Source organism: Punica granatum, chromosome 2 (assembly GCF_007655135.1).
Source record: "Punica granatum isolate Tunisia-2019 chromosome 2, ASM765513v2, whole genome shotgun sequence".
Lineage (NCBI taxonomy): Eukaryota > Viridiplantae > Streptophyta > Magnoliopsida > Myrtales > Lythraceae > Punica > Punica granatum.
The window spans coordinates 23,255,310-23,275,490 of NC_045128.1; the positions used below are offsets into that span (position 1 = coordinate 23,255,310).

At 33.9% G+C, this 20,181-nt stretch overlaps 1 protein-coding gene across 4 annotated transcripts; it reads left to right on the forward strand.

Annotated features, from left to right (window-relative positions):
• Nucleotides 1-10,464: 10,464 nt before the first annotated feature.
• On the forward strand, nt 10,465-19,825 carry LOC116196246 (mediator of RNA polymerase II transcription subunit 25-like). Of its 4 annotated transcripts, none has more exons than XM_031525876.1 (17): nt 10,466-10,624; nt 10,712-10,803; nt 10,972-11,098; nt 11,317-11,341; nt 11,478-11,541; nt 12,170-12,300; nt 13,605-13,811; nt 13,908-13,973; nt 14,227-14,437; nt 15,164-15,234; nt 15,315-16,142; nt 17,410-17,463; nt 17,716-17,744; nt 17,881-17,949; nt 18,066-18,150; nt 18,698-18,784; nt 19,096-19,825. In XM_031525876.1, the coding sequence occupies exons 3-17, from the start codon at nt 11,001-11,003 to the stop codon at nt 19,630-19,632; spliced, it is 2,562 nt and encodes an 853-aa protein (XP_031381736.1). In that variant the 5' UTR covers nt 10,466-10,624; nt 10,712-10,803; nt 10,972-11,000; the 3' UTR covers nt 19,633-19,825. The 4 variants fall into 4 exon arrangements, with proteins under 4 accessions (XP_031381737.1, XP_031381736.1, XP_031381739.1 ...); XM_031525879.1 differs by having other exon boundaries at nt 15,167-15,234; nt 19,096-19,632; XM_031525878.1 differs by having other exon boundaries at nt 10,472-10,624; nt 10,756-10,803.
• Nucleotides 19,826-20,181: the final 356 nt, after the last annotated feature.

Sequence of the window (20,181 nt, forward strand, 5' to 3'; positions counted from 1 at the left end):
TGATACGAAGACTCATCTTGGTCTAATATTATTATTTCTACAAAATGATAATCCATGAAACTTTTTCGTTGTATAATACATCACAATGAGTCGTAACAAATACTGCGATGTATGACACGTCATTGACACCTCAACTATGCGAGCTTTGCTCTAGCAGCTCAGTGTACAGGACTCTAAGGTGTAATCTGAATAGAAATGAGATCCATGTCATTAAAAGATTAAGATCAATTAACTAATATGATCATGAAATGAGAAAGGGGGCGTGGTCCAGATGTATATGTATTCATTCAAAAGCAGGTGGTTTTAGGTTTGATTGTTGACCTAGTAATTTTCCATATATGGTACTTTTAACATTCAATTTCCTTTTATTAGTTGAATTTATTTATTCATTTATTTCAGTTACCAGGAAGGTCCATGAGTTTAATACAACGAAATTAAAATCATAGTAAATAAGGAGTACGAGTAGTCCAACAACGAGTATCGAATATGGAATTGAATGTCGCTACAACATGGAATGTCGATTATTACGTCGCTACACTTTATTATCATCTTCCATCTTCTCAAATGTTGTTTAAAAATTTTATGCTGCATTTGATTTCAAAATCAGATTTTGATTTTGAAAAAAAGTGATATAAATGGGGCCCACCCTTTGACTTTATATGAGTTATTTGTTGTGAAAAAAAGTGATATAAATGGGGCTCACTCTTTGACTTTGTATGAGTTATTTTATTTTGTTGTTGGTAGAATTATGTTAAAGTTGTGATTTTAAAATCACATTTGCAAACCAAATAAGCCATTAAAGATCTACACATTCATTTTCTTATATAAATCAAAGTATATACCTTAAAATTTTGACTATAATATTCTTATGATGCAATTTTTCTCAACTAATATATTCATCGGTGCGACATCGAAAGATTAAATTTATAAATCTCTAATATTATTTTTTTTGTTTTCTAGCTGAAAGCTTTTTCCTTGACTTGTGGCCGACAAAGCAGCCCAGTTAGGTCATATTTTTTTCCTTATCCTTTTGACGTATGCATTCATGAAATTTCTATTCTTATTTTTCCCCGGTGAATAACTTCTTGGTTTTAAATTTTTCTTTTTTACTTTGAATTTTTATTATTACGTTGCTACACTTTATTATCATCTTCCATCTTCTCAATTGCAGTTTAAAAATTTTAAAGATCTACACATTCATTTTCTTATATATATCAGAGTATATACCTTAAAATTTTGACTGCAATATTCTTATGATGCAATTTTTCTCAAATAATATATTCATCAGGGCGACATTGCAAGATTAAATTTATAAACTCTAATATTATTTTTTTTCTTTTCTAGTTGAAAGCTTTTTCCTTGACTTGTGACCGACAAAGCAGCACCATTAGGTCACATTCTTTTCCTTATCCTTTTAAGATATGAACTAATGAAAATTTATGTTCTTATTTTTTCCCGATGAATAACTTCTTGGTTTTAAGTTTTTCTTTTTTACTTTGAATTTTTATTATTACGTTGCTACACTTTATTATCATCTTCCATCTTCTCGAATGCTGTTTAAAAATTTTTAGATCTACACATTCATTTTCTTATATATATCAGAGTAAATACCTTAAAATTTTGACTGTAATATTCTTATGATGCAATTTTTCTCAACTAATATATTCATTGGTACAACCTTGTTGGATTAAATTTATAAATCTCTAATATTATTTTTTTTCTTTTCTGGTTGAAAGCTTTTTCCTTGACTTGTGACTGACAAAGCAACCCTACTAGGTCTCATTTTTTTTCCTTATCCTTTTAACGTATGCATTCATGAAACCTCTACTCTTATTTTTTCCCATTCTTAGTTTTAAATTTTTCTTTTTTACTTTGAATTTTTATTACTATGTCACTACACTTTATTATCATCTTCCGTCTTCTCAAATGGTGTTTAAAAATTTTAAAGATAGAGTAACTACACATTCATTTTCTTATATATATAAGAGTAAATACCTTAAAATTTTGACTATAATATTGTTATGATGCAACTTTTCTCAACTAATATAATCATCGACGCAACATTGCAGGATTAAATTTATAAATCTCTAATATTATTTTTTTTCTTTTTTGGTTGAAAGCTTTTTCCTTGACTTGTGATCGAGAAAGCAACCCTACTAGGTCAATTTTTTTTTCTTATCCTTTTAACGTATGCATTCATGAAATTTTTGTTCTTATAGTTTCCCGGTGAATAACTTCTTGGTTTTAAATTTTTCTTTTTTACTTTGAATTTTTATTATTACGTTGCTACACTTTATTATCATCTTCCATCTTCTCGAATGCTGTTCACAAATTTTTAGATCTACACATTCATTTTCTTATATATATCAGAGTAAATACCTTAAAATTTTGACTGTAATATTCTTATGATGCAATTTTTCTCAACTAATATATTCATTGGTACAACCTTGTTGGATTAAATTTATAAATCTCTAATATTATTTTTTTTTCTTTTCTGGTTGAAAGCTTTTTCCTTGACTTGTGACTGACAAAGCAACCCTACTAGGTCTCATTTTTTTTCCTTATCCTTTTAACGTATGCATTCATGAACCCTCTGCTCTTATTTTTTCCCATTCTTGGTTTTAAATTTTTCTTTTTTACTTTGAATTTTTATTACTATGTCACTACACTTTATTAACATCTTCCGTCTTCTCAAATGGTGTTTAAAAATTTTAAAGATAGAGTAACTACACATTCATTTTCTTATATATATAAGAGTAAATACCTTAAAATTTTGACTATAATATTGTTATGATGCAACTTTTCTCAACTAATATAATCATCGACGCAACATTGCAGGATTAAATTTATAAATCTCTAATATTATTTTTTTTCTTTTTTGGTTGAAAGCTTTTTCCTTGACTTGTGATCGAGAAAGCAACCCTACTAGGTCAATTTTTTTTTTCTTATCCTTTTAACGTATGCATTCATGAAATTTTGTTCTTATAGTTTCCCGGTGAATAACTTCTTGGTTTTAAATTTTTCTTTTTTACTTTGAATTTTTATTATTACGTTGCTACACTTTATTATCATCTTCCATCTTCTCGAATGTTGTTCACAAATTTTTAGATCTACACATTCATTTTCTTATATATATCAGAGTAAATACCTTAAAATTTTGACTGTAATATTCTTATGATGCAATTTTTCTCAACTAATATATTCATTGGTACAACCTTGTTGGATTAAATTTATAAATCTCTAATATTATTTTTTTTCTTTTCTGGTTGAAAGCTTTTTCCTTGACTTGTGACTGACAAAGCAACCCTACTAGGTCTCATTTTTTTTCCTTATCCTTTTAACGTATGCAATCATGAAACCTCTGCTCTTATTTTTTCCCATTCTTGGTTTTAAATTTTTCTTTTTTACTTTGAATTTTTATTACTATGTCACTACACTTTATTATCATCTTCCGTCTTCTCAAATGGTGTTTAAAAATTTTAAAGATAGAGTAACTACACATTCATTTTCTTATATATATAAGAGTAAATACCTTAAAATTTTGACTATAATATTGTTATGATGCAACTTTTCTCAACTAATATAATCATCGACGCAACATTGCAGGATTAAATTTATAAATCTCTAATATTATTTTTTTTCTTTTTTGGTTGAAAGCTTTTTCCTTGACTTGTGATCGAGAAAGCAACCCTACTAGGTCAATTTTTTTTTTCTTATCCTTTTAACGTATGCATTCATGAAATTTTTGTTCTTATAGTTTCCCGGTGAATAACTTCTTGGTTTTAAATTTTTCTTTTTTACTTTGAATTTTTATCATTACCTCACTACATTTTATTATCATCTCCCATCTTCTCAAATGGTGTTTAAAAATTTTAAAGATGGAGTAACTACACATTTAATTCCTTATATATATCAGAATATATACTTTAAAATTTTGACTATAATATTCTTATGATGCAATTTTTCTCAACTAGTATATTCATCGGTGTGACGTTGTAGGATTAAATTTATAATTCTCTAATATTATTTTTTTATTTTTTGGTTGAAAGCTTTTTCCTTGACTTGTGACCGACAAAGCAGCCCTATTAGGTCACATTTTTTTCCTTATCCTTTAAAAATATGCATTCGTGAAATTTTTGTTCTTATTTTTTCCTTGGTGAATAACTTCTTGGTTTTAAATTTTTCATTTTTACATTGAATTTTTATTATTATGTCACTAGACTTTATTATCATCTTCCATCTTCTCAAATGGTGTTTAAAAATTTTAAAGATAGAGTAACTACACATTCATTTTCTTATATATATATAAGAATAAATACCTTAAAATTTTGACTATAATATTCTTATGATACAACTTTTCTCAACTAATATAATCATTGACGCAACGTTGCAGGATTAAATTTAGGGCAAATTACAAAAAAAATCCAAATTTTGTAAAAAGTCTCAGTTTTGTCTTAAATTTTGTTTTGTAACAAAAAAAACCATAAGTTTTCTAAAATGTCTCAAAAATGACCTCCGTTATAACTTCCGTCAATTTTTGCTGCTGATGGTGGATCCCTTTAACAGTCCACGTAGGTCACACGTAGGCAAAAATTGACGGAAGTTATAACGGAGGTCATTTTTGAGACATTTTAGAAAACTTATGGTTTTTTCTATTACAAAACAAAATTTAGGACAAAACTGAGACATTTTACAAAACTTGGGTTTTTTTTTTGTAATTTACCATTAAATTTATAAATCTCTATTATTATTTTTTGTCTTTTTTGGTTGAAAGCTTTTTCCTTGACTGGTGATCGAGAAAGCAACCCTATTAGGTCACATTTTTTTCTTATCCTTTTCACGTATGCATTCATGAAATTTCTGTTCTTATATTTTCCCGGTGAATAATTTCTTGGTTTTAAATTTTTCTTTTTTACTTTGAATTTTTGTCATTACCTCACTACACTTTATTATCATCTTCCATCTTCTCAAATGGTGTTTAAAAATTTTAAAGATGGAGTAACTACACATTTAATTCCTTATATATATATATATATCAGAATATATACTTTAAAATTTTGACTATAATATTCTTATGATGCAATTTTTCTCAACTAGTATATTCATCGGTGCGACGTTGTAGGATTAAATTTATAAATCTCTAATATTGTTTTTTTCTTTTTTGGTTGAAAGCTTTTTCCTTAACTTGTGACCAACAAAGCAGCCCTATTAGGTCACATTTTTTTCCTTATCCTTTAAAAATATGCATTCGTGAAATTTTTGTTCTTATTTTTTCCTTGGGGAATAACTTCTTGGTTTTAAATTTTTCATTTTTACATTGAATTTTTATTATCATCTTCCATCTTCTCAAATGGTGTTTAAAAATTTTAAAGATAGAGTAACTACACATTCATTTTCTTATATATATAAGAGTAAATACCTTAAAATTTTGACTATAATATTCTTATGATACAACTTTTCTCAACTAATATAATCATCGACGCAACGTTGCAGGATTAAATTTATAAATCTATAATATTATTTTTTGTCTTTTTTGGTTGAAAGCTTTTTCCTTGACTTGTGATCGAGAAAGCAGCCCTATTAGGTCACATTTTTTTTTCTTATCCTTTTAACATATGCATTCATGAAATTTCTATTCTTATATTTTCCCGGTGAATAACTTCTTGGTTTTAAATGTTTCTTTTTTACTTTGAATTTTTATCATTACCTCACTACACTTTATTATCGTCTCCATCTTCTCAAATGGTGTTTAAAAATTTTAATGATGGAGTAACTACACATTTATTTCCTTATATATATCAGAATAAATACTTTAAAATTTTGACTTTAATATTCTTATGAAACAATTTTTCTCAACTAGTATATTCTTCGGTGCGACGTTGTTGGATTAAATTTATAAATCTCTAATATTATTTTTTTCTTTTTTGGTTGAAAGCGTTTTCCTTGACTTGTGACCGTCAAAGCAACCCTATTAGGTCACATTTTTTTCCTTATCCTTTTAAAGTATGCATTCGTGAAATTTTTGTTCTTATTTTTTTCTTGGTGAATAACTTCTTGGTTTTAAATTTTCATTTTTACATTGAATTTTTATTATTACGTCGCTAGATTTTATTATCATCTTCCATCTTCTCAAATGGTGTTTAAAAATTTTAAAGATGGAGTAACTACACATTTATTTTCTTCTATATATCAGAGTAAATAAATTTTGACTGTAATATTCTTATATGTAATTTTTCTCAACTAATATATTCATCGGTGCGACGTTACAAGATGAAATTTATAAATCTCTAATATTATTATTTTTTCAAGATGATGCTCCTTGTAACTTGTAATTACATGTCACGATGTGTCACAACAAATACTGCGATAAATGACACGTCAATATTGCCACCTCCACAATGCGAGCTTGACGTAAGCAGCTAAGTATGCACAGGATTTAAGGTTGTAGACTCTTTAGAAATGACATCCATGTGATTAAAAGATTAAAATCAGTTAAGTAAAGATTATCCTGAAATGATAAATGGCCAATTCTTGACCGTTGGATTTCCGTAATGGCAATTTCTTCTTCCTTTTTTTATTAGGCCAATAAATTTCTTTTGTAATTGAAAAAATATCATAAAATTATCGTGAGATGATTCAAGTGGCTCAACATTCTTTTCCTTATATAAAGACTCAAATTCGAATCTTATAAGATGAGAGAATTCACAATTGATAGAAAAAAAAATCCTAAAATTAGCATATACGTCTTCTAGCCGAGGATTTATTTCAATTAATGATAATTGTTTCCTGCAGTGGCTTCCACCTTTGTTATCTTTTGTTAACCTTCTAAGCAGGAAATATATCGTCTAAACTCATATTTTAAGTTGCATTTTATTTCAAATACAACATTACTAGCACTTTGTCCATTCAAGTCACTTTGCAAGCGTACATATGCATGCTTGTAGAGAGATCATTACATTATGTGTTACATCTTACTTGCCTATATTGGACACATATACATCCGCGTATAATTCTGAGTACAAGTAAGATTTAGCCCTTATTAGTTCGACCCCGTGAGGTCTTTCTTGCTTTCACCGGTATCCCTACTTCATTGACGAAGCCCATGGCACCAACCTGAGCTGGTGGGGCTATACGGCCACCACCACCTCTGCCGTATCCAAACCCAAACCCTGCCCCACCACCTTGTGAACCACCGCCGCCGCCGCCTCCGCCACGACCACCCCCATTAATGCCGCCGCCTGGACCTTCTCTGCCCCATTCTCTGCCTCAGGGGCGGAGCCAATGAAGGAGCGGGGGGCAATTGTCCCCCCTGAACTTTGAAATTTTTAAATTTTACCCCAAAAGTATGAGTTTTTTAATGTAAAATTAGTACTTTACCCCCCTGAACTTTGAATTTTTTAAAATTTGCCCCAAAAGTATAAGTTTGCCCCCTCTGGATAAAAATCTTGGCTCCGCCCCTGCTCTGCCTGAACCAGCGCCTGACCCAAAGCCTCTTGGGCCCTCTGACCATCCTCTGCCATAGCCTCCACCACTACCGCCTGCATAAAGGGTTTTATAAGGTGCCCTTTGATTCACCTGAGCTGATGTACTCGGATCCACACCATGGGAATCGGCATGCAGGGAAGCTGCGAAAAGCAGAAGGAGAAGAGCACACAAGAGAACCATAAGACGAAAACAAGCCATCGCGACTTTATCACTACACAGCAGAGAGGGACTCCCTAAATTGTTTATTTATAGGACCAAGTTCATTTAATGTTAGAACTCCCGGATAATAAACTATTGGGAAAAGTATAATTCTTGTCCTCCAATTTCGGATATTTCTTTATTTTCATCTTTGTAATTTTTTTCTCAAATCTATCCTAGGTAAAAGGGCCGGCAAGATCGTTAAATGTTGACGGAAGATATAACAGCATGATAGATTTAAAAAGAAAATACAAACCATGAGATATTTTTTACACTTTTAAAAGCATGTGATAGATTTAAATAAAATGTGAAACCGTATGATATATGGAGTAAAAACCCCTTGATACTATAATGGTAGAGACATGGGTAATTGTGCACATTGTCTCGTGTTCGAAATTCTCCAATCAACTTTTCTCATTTTTATAATTATTTTTCTTATTTATATTTTATATATAGCAATTTAGAATACTCTGACAAGAGCTTGTGGTTATTTTTAGTAGTAAATTTCCACATAAGCCTTCTCGATAAACCATCAATATGTGATTTATTGTCCCTTCACATTCCTGTCAATACATTTTTTCAAAACTTTTAATATTTTTTAGGTTGGTTATAGTGGTAATAATTTTAATCAATATGTATTTTCAGAAAAATATACTTATAGGTTGAGTAAGTATTATTCTTTTACATACTGATGGGATATCATTTAATCAATTTGAGCTTTTAGACCAATATCCTCATTAATTTATATTTCATGTGCTTTCATCCGATTATTTGGTCGAAATCTACTATTATATTAATATATAAGAGATTTCACATTCAAAAAGTTCAAGGAAATTAAGAAAGAAAAAACACAAGACAAATTGATAAACTGAAAAATAGAGTAAAGTGCCTACAAATAAATTGAGAAATATAGAAATAGGAAGATTATATCTTATACTTTCGCATTCTTTCCATATTACCTTATAAGTTATTTCAACATTTTTTTCTTCATATTATTTTTTAGGTTATATCGATTTTGTTCGTACTATTTTTCAATTTTTGATTTCAAAAGGTTCCCCATAATTTGCATAGTATTATATTTGACTATCTAATATTTCATTATATATTTCAGTAGCAAATGTTTTTCTATAGTCAATCAACTATTTGACATATAACTAGCAATTGAATTATCAATTTATTATTGTATATTTCATGCCATCTATGATACTATTGAAAATGCAAATTAATAAAAAAAATACTAAAATCATAAAAATGAAAAATTAGTAACAAATAAATTATAAATCACTACCAAAATAGTTTTCTCGATCATCTCCTAGAGCGAGTAAGCGGGCTAGTTATTTTTACAAACTGAAACATAGCACCGTTTTTTATGGGGGACAAAATGGGGTTAAGCTTTTTTTTTTTTCCCTTCCGTTTTGATTCCATCACTAATGGTGGAAAAGTTTCTGTATCTCGATCATATCCTAGCAACTCAAACAATTGCTGAAATGGATTATTGTCTAGATCTCGCATAACTGGGATGATTAGATTTACTTTTAATGAGCGTTATCTCTCTCCCTAGCAATTCATTTACTAATTTGGCGTAATATCTTTCATGTAATTTCATAAATTATGTAATAATAGATTACTTAAAATGCACATAATTTGATTAATGTAATTACTTAAAAATTCAACAACGTAAATGTAATAAGCTTGCATATTCATCTATCCCCAAAAAAATTGCATATTCATTCCTATCTATTTATTTTACATACCAAACATTATAATATTATATTACCATCTACAATTCCAGTAATCCAAAAATAATTACTAATCAAACATAACAATCTTCATATTCCGACCGATACTCCAAGAAAATTGATAGACGAGTCAATTTTTCCGTAATCTTAACATTTCCAATAATATAACAAGACTCAAACAAACGCCCCTGTAAGGTCCGTAAAGACCTTGGAATCTCAAAATTAACATTTCTAGGCTTGAGATTTCTGCCAAATGTGAGAATTTTGAAAGTATAATATAGGAGGATTTCAGCCAAATGCAGGAAATTCGGAGATAATCAAAGATGATTCCCGCCAAACATGGGAATTCATCCCATATTTAGATTGAACCAAAGAGCCCCCGGTCTCTTCTTTCTATGGTCTCATTATAATTAAAGGCGTATGAAATTATCCACCGATATTTTCCCAATAATATTTGATAAGCGATTATGCTCATTTCTATTGTTAGAAAATCGAAATTTATTTTACCATGGTGATCTTCTTTTATCATTATATCTTCGGACCCTGAAACCCTAAAATCCTAAAAAAAGAGGATCTTAATAAAATTAATTAATATTCACAATACTTTTTAACTTTCAAACCGATTCAACCAGCATGTTATTTGCGGGCATCCCCGCTTTCTTCTAACAAATATTTGGCTTGTTTAGTTTGCAAATGTGATTTTAAAATCACAACTTTAACCTAATTATACCCACAACAAAACAAAATAACTTATACAAAGTCAAAGAGTGGGCCCAATTTATACCACTCTTTTTCAAAATCAAAATCTGATTTTAAAATCCTAATTTGAAATCAAGCGCAGCATTACTGCCGTATCTCGTGGTCAGACCGAAACCGATGTTCAAATAGAATTTATTTCAGCTAATCATCTCAGAATATCCGTACCATCCATATTCCATTTTTCAGACTTAAAAAGAAAAAAAACAAAAACAAAAAAAGATTCAGGGCCCAGTCCATTTTCTCGATGGGCTTTCGTCTCCCTCCTCGTCAAATCATCAAATCTCCCCTGAAGATGTTTCCAGGGATGGGACCGTTTCAATTCATACTCCGCCCTCTCTTCTCTCTCGCTCTCTCGCTCGCTCTCGCGGCAAATCTGAGCTGTGACGCAACTCTTCCCTCCCCTTTGCAGCTGCTACGTCATCGCCGCCAGACGGATTGACGAGGTGACGATTCTCGTTTCAGGTGTCTTTTCAAGGTTGCAGGAGAGACATGCTTGCTATGTTATGGCATTTAATGTTAATTGTGATCAGCTGCCCCGCTTGACCCCATTTCGTCTCCCCTCCTTTTCATCAAGACCAAAGACGCGGGACAGACAGAATTTGTTAAAGCTGTTTCGAAAAACGTAATCTCTGTGCAAAGATCACTCTTTTCATGTCTAATTTCTAATTAAGATGATGCGGAAACCATTATAATTTTAACGCTTATATCGTTCAATTCAGCCCCGAAGCTTTTATCTTTGTTTTCGCAGCATTAACAATTTGTCTCCGTCTTATTCTGTGATCAAATGTAGGCTGTGAAATTCTCTTAACGTGCCTCGAAATGGCGGATAAGCAGCTGATTGTGGCTGTTGAAGGCACGGCTGCCGTGGGCCCTTACTGGCAGACCATTGTTTCAGATTACCTTGAAAAGATTATCAGGTCCTTCTTCACTGACACTGTTCTTTCCCTTTTGGCAAATTTCGATTTCAGTTTTACGTGTAGATGAATGAATTCTTTTCACTTACAGTATTCAGTATGATCTTATAGAAGGTTAATAGCTTGGTCATTAGTAACAAAAAAGTAACTTTTCAATACTGTACAAGGTCCTTTATTATGAACTGACCATTATGCCGGTCACTGTTATGTTTTTTGTTCAGATCTTTTTGCGCGAATGATGGGAAGGTATGCTCCTTTCCCGATTTCCATTATTGTCACTTGTATTTTGCAGCTGTAGTTGTTCTCTGCTTTTAGGCTTCTGTTGTCTATTTTGCAAATTATTTATCTAAGTTTCTGTTTTATATGTTTTTCTTGTCTACAGAAACCCCCTACGGTCAACTACGAGCTCTCCTTAGTTATGTTTACTACTCATGGATCTTACTGTGGTCTGTACTCTTTTTCCCCCAATTATTAAGTGTCATTTCAATTGCTTAAAGTTGAAAATATGGAAAACTATTTGTGATTGAGTTCTATGGCTGCTACTCATACGGTAGAAACCACAGCTCGATAATGGGGGAGTTGTTATGGGAATTATTTCAATGTGTCTGCTTTCACCTTTTGAGTCATAGATAAAATCAACTGCATTAATACTGTTGCTGTGACTTTAGCAACTTCATGTTTGATCATTTATTTTGTTGATGAATTTCAATGTAGAATCTAAACCACTCTTTTCTACATTTTTTTTTTCTGTTTTGGGATAAGTGCATCCCTTTATTGAAATCTCAAACCATATACAAAGAGTTCAACAACCATTTACATAAGTTCCTGCAATCTAAAAGATACAGACCAAGGACATAATATAGCCTTCAATGCAAATTTAGGCAAAGAGGATTTTCACTTGAGCGTAATATTGAAATGTTAAGCTAGTCGATGCTGGTGGTGTATTACCAGTGAGTTTGCAATTAGAAGGGGTATAACGTGTAGTCCTTCGGAGCTGTTCGTATTTTTTCCTGGATTTCCTTGTCATATGTTTTAACTCCGTTTATGGAGACTTTTCTCCTCTTCCTTATGCAGATTCCTTAGTACAACGAACTGGCTGGACAAAAGACATCGATATCTTCTTGCAGTGGCTTTTGGCGATACCATTCAGTGGCGGTGGTTTCAATGATGCTGCTATTGCTGAGGGTCTTGCAGAAGCTTTGATGGTATTTTCAGCTTCTATTTATAGTTATAAAACCAGCATTCCAAGTACTATCCTGATTTGGTTGATTTTGTCTATGCCTGAGCTCGTATTGAATTATAGCTATTGTGATGGCCACTGCTTAAGTTCTTTAACCTTTATCTTGGTTACTTTGGCTTATATTAAAGTGATCACTATGTGTCTGTTTAATCCGTCAAGCATGAAAAATGTTCTCGTTACTGGTGCATTGCTTTGTCAATAAACAGTGCACCCTTAGAGGTGGTAGCCCTTGTGGTTTATCTTCAAAAAGAAAACATAGATGATGATCCAATCATAATGATATATCTGGCTGGTGCTCTGCGGAAAATGTAACTTGTGCGATAGCAACTCAACTAATGCTTGGCTACTGCAGATAATGTAGGAAAAATTGGTTGAAAATTATTGATGATTTTGCATTTGCATGTACTTTGGTGCTCATGATTCCTGGTACGAAGGAATCAATAAACTGGGTGCATGTAGCGAATCTTACACTCTATTCCAATGTTCCAAGGCTTAGTAATTCTTCGTTATTTTATTTTATCTTTTTGTAGTTGTTGCACTTGTTATTTACTTTTGCCTGGATAGGTGCATTTTGAGGGAAAAAAAAAAAAGAACTGTTAATGAATATTATAAATGAAATTTCTTCTGATACTGTAACAAACGTAGATCCTAATCGGAGTGGAAGGAGTCGGCCAAGGCTAGATGTACTACATCTCTTTGGCAGTGGGCGTTAGTCTTAGAATGTCATTTATCTTCTTTAGGCTAATGATAATTATGAATCTATTCTAAGTAGGGAAATTCTTTTCTGACACAACTTTTGGACCGCTTGACATGTGGACAAGGAAAATTTTCTCTAGTTCTTACTTTCACTGGAGCTGCTGAATGCTTTCTCTGACATTTGAAATAAACTTAAATAGATGGCGATTTGTGGTCTATATAACCGTTTCTCATGTGATGAACAAATTTTACTTGGATATGTTTTAGTATAATTTTAGATATCCACTAAATATGTGATTCTTAGTGTGAACTTTAAACAAAATCAGTCATAGAAGCTAAGCCTTTGAACAATTCTAAATTGTTAAGGATAATTACATGATATTGTATTTGATGGGAGCTTTGAACAAAAGTATGATGGGAAGTAGGTTTCATTCTTTAGTGCTGATATCTTTTTCACTTAAAAATTCTTTTAAGCCGCTGGTTCATATTGAAGCAAACTCTATAACTTGAATAATAAGAAGAGCAAGTTGAATGGTTTCCTTCGCTAATGAATAATTGTGATGTGCCAATCAGATGTTCCGTATTGTCCCAAATGGAAGCCAGACACAGCAAACTGTGGATGGGAAAGGGCATTGCATTCTTGTTGCTGCTAGTAATCCTTATCCTTTACCAACACCAATTTATCGACCAAAAGTGCAAAAATTGGAAAATGACAATACTGAAGCCCAAGCAGAAAGTTGTCTATCTGATGCTGAGACAGTTGCTAAATTTTTTCCCCAGGTAGGCTCTATGACTAGTGCTGATGAATTTTTCCTTTAAAAGATACTGACAGAAGTTTAAATAATGCAGCGCTGATTAACTTGAACCATGTTGCAGGGCTTTGTTTCTTTATCAGTTATTTGTCCAAAGCAGCTTTCTAAACTTAGGGCAATCTACAATGCTGTAAGTATAACTGGGGTATTTTATCTTGGATTTGTTATCTTAGTTGTGCTTGGTAGTGGACTTTTTTCCGCATCTCAATTATTCTCAGAATAATATATTTAGGGCTTACTTTGAAGTTTTATATTCTTAGGATAGTTGAGATGGCGTATGCCGTTTCAGCAAAGGAGTCAGATGAGAAAGCTTGCTAGTATAGATACATCATATCCTACACTAACGCTTGGGCGTGCTGCTGATGAATTATTTGGCATAACAGGGAAAGCGCAATCCCCAAGCACCAGATCCTCCAGTAGATAACACCAAAAATCCTCAGTTTCTTGTTATGATATCAGAGAACTTTATGGAGGCTCGTGCAGCTTTAAGCCGTGCTGGAATTTCAACTTTATCTTCAAATCAGGGTCCTATGAAAGTGGACATGGCTCCGATAACTTCAGTGACTGTGAATCCTCCAGCATCAATTCGATCAGGTTCTTTTTATGTGTAAAGCTGCACATTCTTTTTCTTTTCTTTTCTTTTTCCCCTCGAGAGTTTAGACTGTGGATTAATTTTGATCCTTCAGTCTTCACTATCATGTCATCTGAGTTTGCTTGCTGTGCTGCTGCTTGACCTCCCTATACTGCCACATAAGTTCTAGGAGATTTTGTGGGGATAAAAGAATAATAGATGCATATGAATCATTCTCTTCGTGAGTCAACAGTAGAAATTCTGACCATAAATATCATGCTCTCAATGACCTAAAATATGCTCTGTTTACTTAAAAAAAGAAAGAAAAGCTGTCTGCTGGATGAAGTTGCTATTTTTGCTGGTTGTCATTCCTTTACCAGTGGCACAACTTGCGTTTCAAGGCGTAATTCTTATGATAGCCACTGCTGTGGTTTCTTAATGCCTCATACTTCTTAGTTTGAGATGAAGGGAAAGGAAATATTTTGTATGAGGCTAAATAATTCTAGAAATACACTCTTGAGGAAGATTTGCCTTTGGGACAGAGATGAACTTTTCTTCTTACAAATTCTACTTAAATACTATGTAACTGGGCTTTGGGCATCATCTTGCCTATACATCTATATGTTTGTGACTGCAAACTAACCGGAGCTCTTACAGCTATTGATGCAGCATTTTGGAATATCAATAATAACCTTAATAAATGTGGACTGACTACTGTCTCATTTTCCTTATCTTCCTCCTTAAATCAGCAGCAAATGGATCTATGCTGAACCGGCAACCTGTTTCTGTTGGAAATGTTCCTACAGCTACAGTGAAAGTGGTAAGACCTCTTTGTTTATGTTAGAGATATGCCGATTTATATAGCGTCAATGATGGAGTTATAATGAGTACACTGTTCAGGAGCCAGCAGCTGTAACTTCTATGGTAGCAACTGCACCTAGTTTTCCTCAAATTCCTCGCCCTGCTTCTCAAGCAGGTGCACCAACCTTACAAACTTCATCACCCCCTTCTGTTGTTTCTCAAGACATAACTGCCAGTGGTGATGGCATACAAGATCTGAAGCCAGTTGTAAGTGGAGGAATGTCACAGCAACCGCTGAGGCCTGGGGGACCTGCTAACTCAAACATTCTGAACAACCTCTCTCAAGTACGGCAAGTTGTGAACTCTGCAGCCCTAAGTGTTGGGACCTCAATCGGCCTACCAACAATGAACCAAACTCCCATGGCCATGCACATGTCAAACATGATATCATCTAGCGGGATGCAATCTTCTGTCCCTTCAGCTGCAACTGCTCAGAATGTGTATTCATCTCAAGGCATCCCATCATCAATAAGTGGTTCATTCTCTACTACCCCTTCTAACATTTCTGCCAATTCAAACATTGGAGTGCCCCAACAACCTACGGGAAATCTTCAAGGCATGGGTCAAGCTGTGCAGGGTATCGGCCAAGGGAACCTAACAGGAGGATCTCAGCTTGTTCCTAGTGGAATGGGGATGAATCAGACTATTATGAATCAAGGCCTTGGTGCAGCGAATGCCTCTTCTGGGACTGGGGCTGGAACTGGGACTGGGACCGGGACTATGATCCCTACTCCTGGAATGGGTCTGCAAGGGATGCAGTCACTTGGTGCAGGGAACAATCCTAATCCTGGACCGAATATGCAATTGTCCCAACAGCCATCTAGTGCTTTGCAAACAGCACAGTCTAAATATATCAAAGTCTGGGAGGTATGATGTTCTTTCTAGAATATCCACATTAGTATTAGTTTGGATGCTTCCTACTGAGATGATGGTGACTTTTCTGTCATTGCCATTCTTCTTCAGAATGAAATTGGTTGTTTTATCTTGAAATGGTTTCTTATGTTGAGCGTGATGATCTTGTCTTTCTTCTTGAGAAAGTTAAATTTGCCTGGTATATATAAATATGTATTAATTTGGACTCCTGCTGGGAAACTGCATGATTCGTTTTCAATGAGAGAATGATAGACTTCCATATAGACTTCTTGATCAATCCCCAAACTTGTGGTTACCCAATTCTTTTTTTTGCAATGTCCCCTTGGGAAGGTGTATGGTGCAATTACTTTAAAGTGGTTGCATTATACAATCAAAGCAAATTATCTTAATTGGTAATCAATTACTAACAAAGAAAGTAAAGTACACAAATTTGGAAGTAAATTACATAGATTTTGGAGAAAGATACAAAAATTTTGAAACAATGTACACAGATTTCAATGAGATTTACTAAACTTGTTAGTAAAACACTTAGTTTTTACTTAAAACTTTTTGTAGTTTACTTGATCGTATGGTTTTTAAGTACTTGATCACAATGAGTGGGCACAATTGGCCAGTATGTTTTGAAGGCTGTTGAGCTTCTTTCCCAGAATTAGGAAGCCATTCTGTTGATATAAATCACCTTTTCTATTTTTGCATGAACCTGCTTTTTATGTACATTGTCTAGAAAGGAGTAAATATTAGGCAAGTGTTAAAGGTTTCAAATGATATTGTAGCATGCTGCCGAAGAATCTATTGCATCTTTGAAAAATCAATTGATTCAATTTTCATTTCCATGTTAACTTGGTTTTAAATACTCTCTCTGGTTCTGATAATAAGTTTTAGTTGCTACCTTTTCCCTTAAAAGTATGAGGAATAAATTTGCTTTCATTTGTCAAAGTTAGAGGAGCCAGATAAGGAATGAGTTTCCTCTTGAATCATTTTAGCCATAAGTGTCTTCTTTCTGCCCGCTATAATTTTCTTTCTTAGTTTGTTGCTCCAAATTTTGAAAGGTTGCGTGAACACGGAAGCATTCTATCATTAAACTTGGATCTATAAGATGAATCGAAATTAATAAGATTTCCTAATTTGGAAGAAAAATTGAACTGTATAGACAGCATCTGCTAGAGTTGATGCTATGAACTTTGTGATTTGCAAGGAAAAAGTTGTAACTGTAATGGTTTTTATGTATATATATGCTGACTATTCTTTAACTTGCATGCAGGGAAATTTATCTGGGCAGAGACAAGGGCAGCCAGTCTTTATCACCAGACTAGAAGTATGATTTTCAATCATAGTGATATATATATATATATATATATATGTACTTTTTTTTCCTAATTAGACATGAGGCCCTCACGCTTTTCCCTCATCTGAAGAATTGTCGCTTGTATTTCTTTTATCTACTCTTAATTCTCTCGTTCTGATGAACTTTTATTACTGTGCGGGTTGTCTCTTCAGCTAATTCTGTACATGAACTTGAACGTTTTGTTTCGTTGTTTTTTTTTTTGTTTTTTGTCATCTATGCCAGGGTTACAGAAGTGCATCGGCGTCAGAGACGTGAGTTCTGAAATTTATTTTACTTCTCATTCAGTTATGGGAAAACGTAGCTGCAGCTGATAATGCATATTCGTTTTGGTCTACCGAAGGCAATTTTCTGTATGTCAATTGCATTTTTGTTCTTTTCTTTTTTCAGGCTTGCAGATAACTGGCCTCAAACTATGCAAATAGTTCGTTTGATATCTCAGGACCACATGAACAACAAGTTAGCTCAGTTTATTCTAAAATAATATTTCTGGGTTTTAGAGGTTCTGCCATCAGCTTGGTAATCCTTTTACAATTCTCATTCTTTTTTTTTATCTTCTTCCATTTTTATGACAGGCAATACGTAGGGAAGGCCGATTTCCTTGTTTTTCGGGCCATGAACCAGCATGGTTTTCTTGGACAGCTGCAAGAGAAGAAGCTTGTAAGTTCCACAGCTTTGTTGTTATTTCCCATATGAAATTTGTGGACCAGAGTCCTGCTACTTTAGCTGTTCTTTAATATTTTTATCATGGCATCATTTTAAAATATAGGGTGATGAGCAGAAAATTCAACCAAATCCTCATCGTCTGTAGCAAGTTATATGATATGCTCCGTCTCAGTCTCACTCAAACACTCCCACAGACACACTTAAACAAAAGACAGCCACCAATGTGAATAATTATGATTATATATGTAGGTGTATATGTCAAAACGAGAAGTTGGTCATCATGCAAATAAAAGAGAATGATGGTACTCTTGGAAGCACCTTTTGAATCACTCGTCAATGCATAGATTTTTACCGCAGCCACATTGATTCTAATAGACAATACAGACAAGCTATTGAAATATACATGTTTTGCCCTAAGGTACATTTTACTGGTGGAAAAATAATGGAGGATCATCTGTTGTGAGATATTATTGACAAAGGATTGATATTCTGACATTGGGAAATTGATATTCTGTTCTTCTTCTACTTCTGCTTCCTCCAGTGTGCAGTGATCCAATTACCCTCTCAGACTTTGCTCCTCTCTGTTTCAGACAAAGCTTACCGCTTGATCGGGATGCTTTTTCCTGGGGTAAGAATATTCCGTTTAATTGAACTTCTCTTCTTTTTCGATCGGCTACTTCTTTACTGAATATGCAACTCAGTTCACTATTGAAAATAAGGAAAGAATGAAAGTTTCCTTTGCCTGCAACATTCTCATCTTTTCCCCTGGTACTATGGGTTTAAAAAATTCTTGATTGATCGAGAAGTTGGATTGTTCTTTGTGCAATTACGAGTTGCAGATTCATGTGTTTTGTGCATTCAAGCCATGCAGTTTCTGTTTTATCGTTTTCTTCTTCCCTGTGATGTCAAATGAATTCTCGACATTTTCATGTGACACAGGATATGGTTGTGTTTAAGCCACAGATACCCAATCAGCAGCAGCAACAGCTGCAGCAACAACAGCAGCAGCAGCAGCAGCAGCAGCAGATGCTAGCGCAGCAACACCCGCAGATGCAGCAGCAGCAGCAGCAGCTTCCGCAGCTCCAACAGCAGCAGATCCCTCAGCTCCAGCAGCAGCAGCAGATCTCTCAACTCCAGCAGCAGCAACAGCATCAACAACAACAGCAGCAACAGCAGCAGCAGCAGCAACTGCAACAGCAGCAGCAGCAGCAACTGCAACAGCAGCAGCAGCAGCTTTCCCAAATTCAGCAGCAGCAACAGCTCCCACAACAGCAGCAGGTTCAACAGCTCCCACAACAGCAACAGCTTCAGCAACTTCAGCAGCAACGCCCCCAGCAGCAGCAGCAACAGCAGCTTGTTGGAATGGGAATGGGGCAAGGGTATGTTCAAGGTCCGGGACGGTCTCAGCTAGTTTCTCAGGGACAAATTTCATATCAAGGGCCCCCCACGATGCCTGGAGGTGGATTCTTAGGTTAAAAGGAAATTGCAATTATATGATTATAGATGGTCTCAGAAGATACGGCTCTGTCGAAGAATAAGTTTGTTAATAAATGAAATCATGATTTTTGCCACAAGCTGGTTAAATAACTCTTCAGTAATTTCAGAATTTAGATTGTGCATTTTGCATAACTTAGTCATATATATATGTATGCATATAGTCTTATTCCTCCTTTTTCCTTCCCAGTTCTTGTAAACGGTTTCTTTATCAGTTCCTGAAAACGGGCACTGGAATAAAAGAGAGAAAACAGATGTGTGGTAAAGTGGTAAAATGGTAATTTTGTCAGGAATCTGTTTTTGAGGAGGCAGCCTGTCCATCCGGATGCGGTGAATACAACCGTACATTGCATCTGTTGGGTGTTTAATTGAAATGAACAAGCGGGATACGATGATAATTGTCAGCATCTTATTTTGGTTCATCAGCTCCAACAGAGATCACCTGATCAAAGCCTGGATCACTATTCACGGTCGGGCCAACGGACACGGAAGTGCGGATCCGGAGACATGAACTGCAAGGAAGAGGCAAAG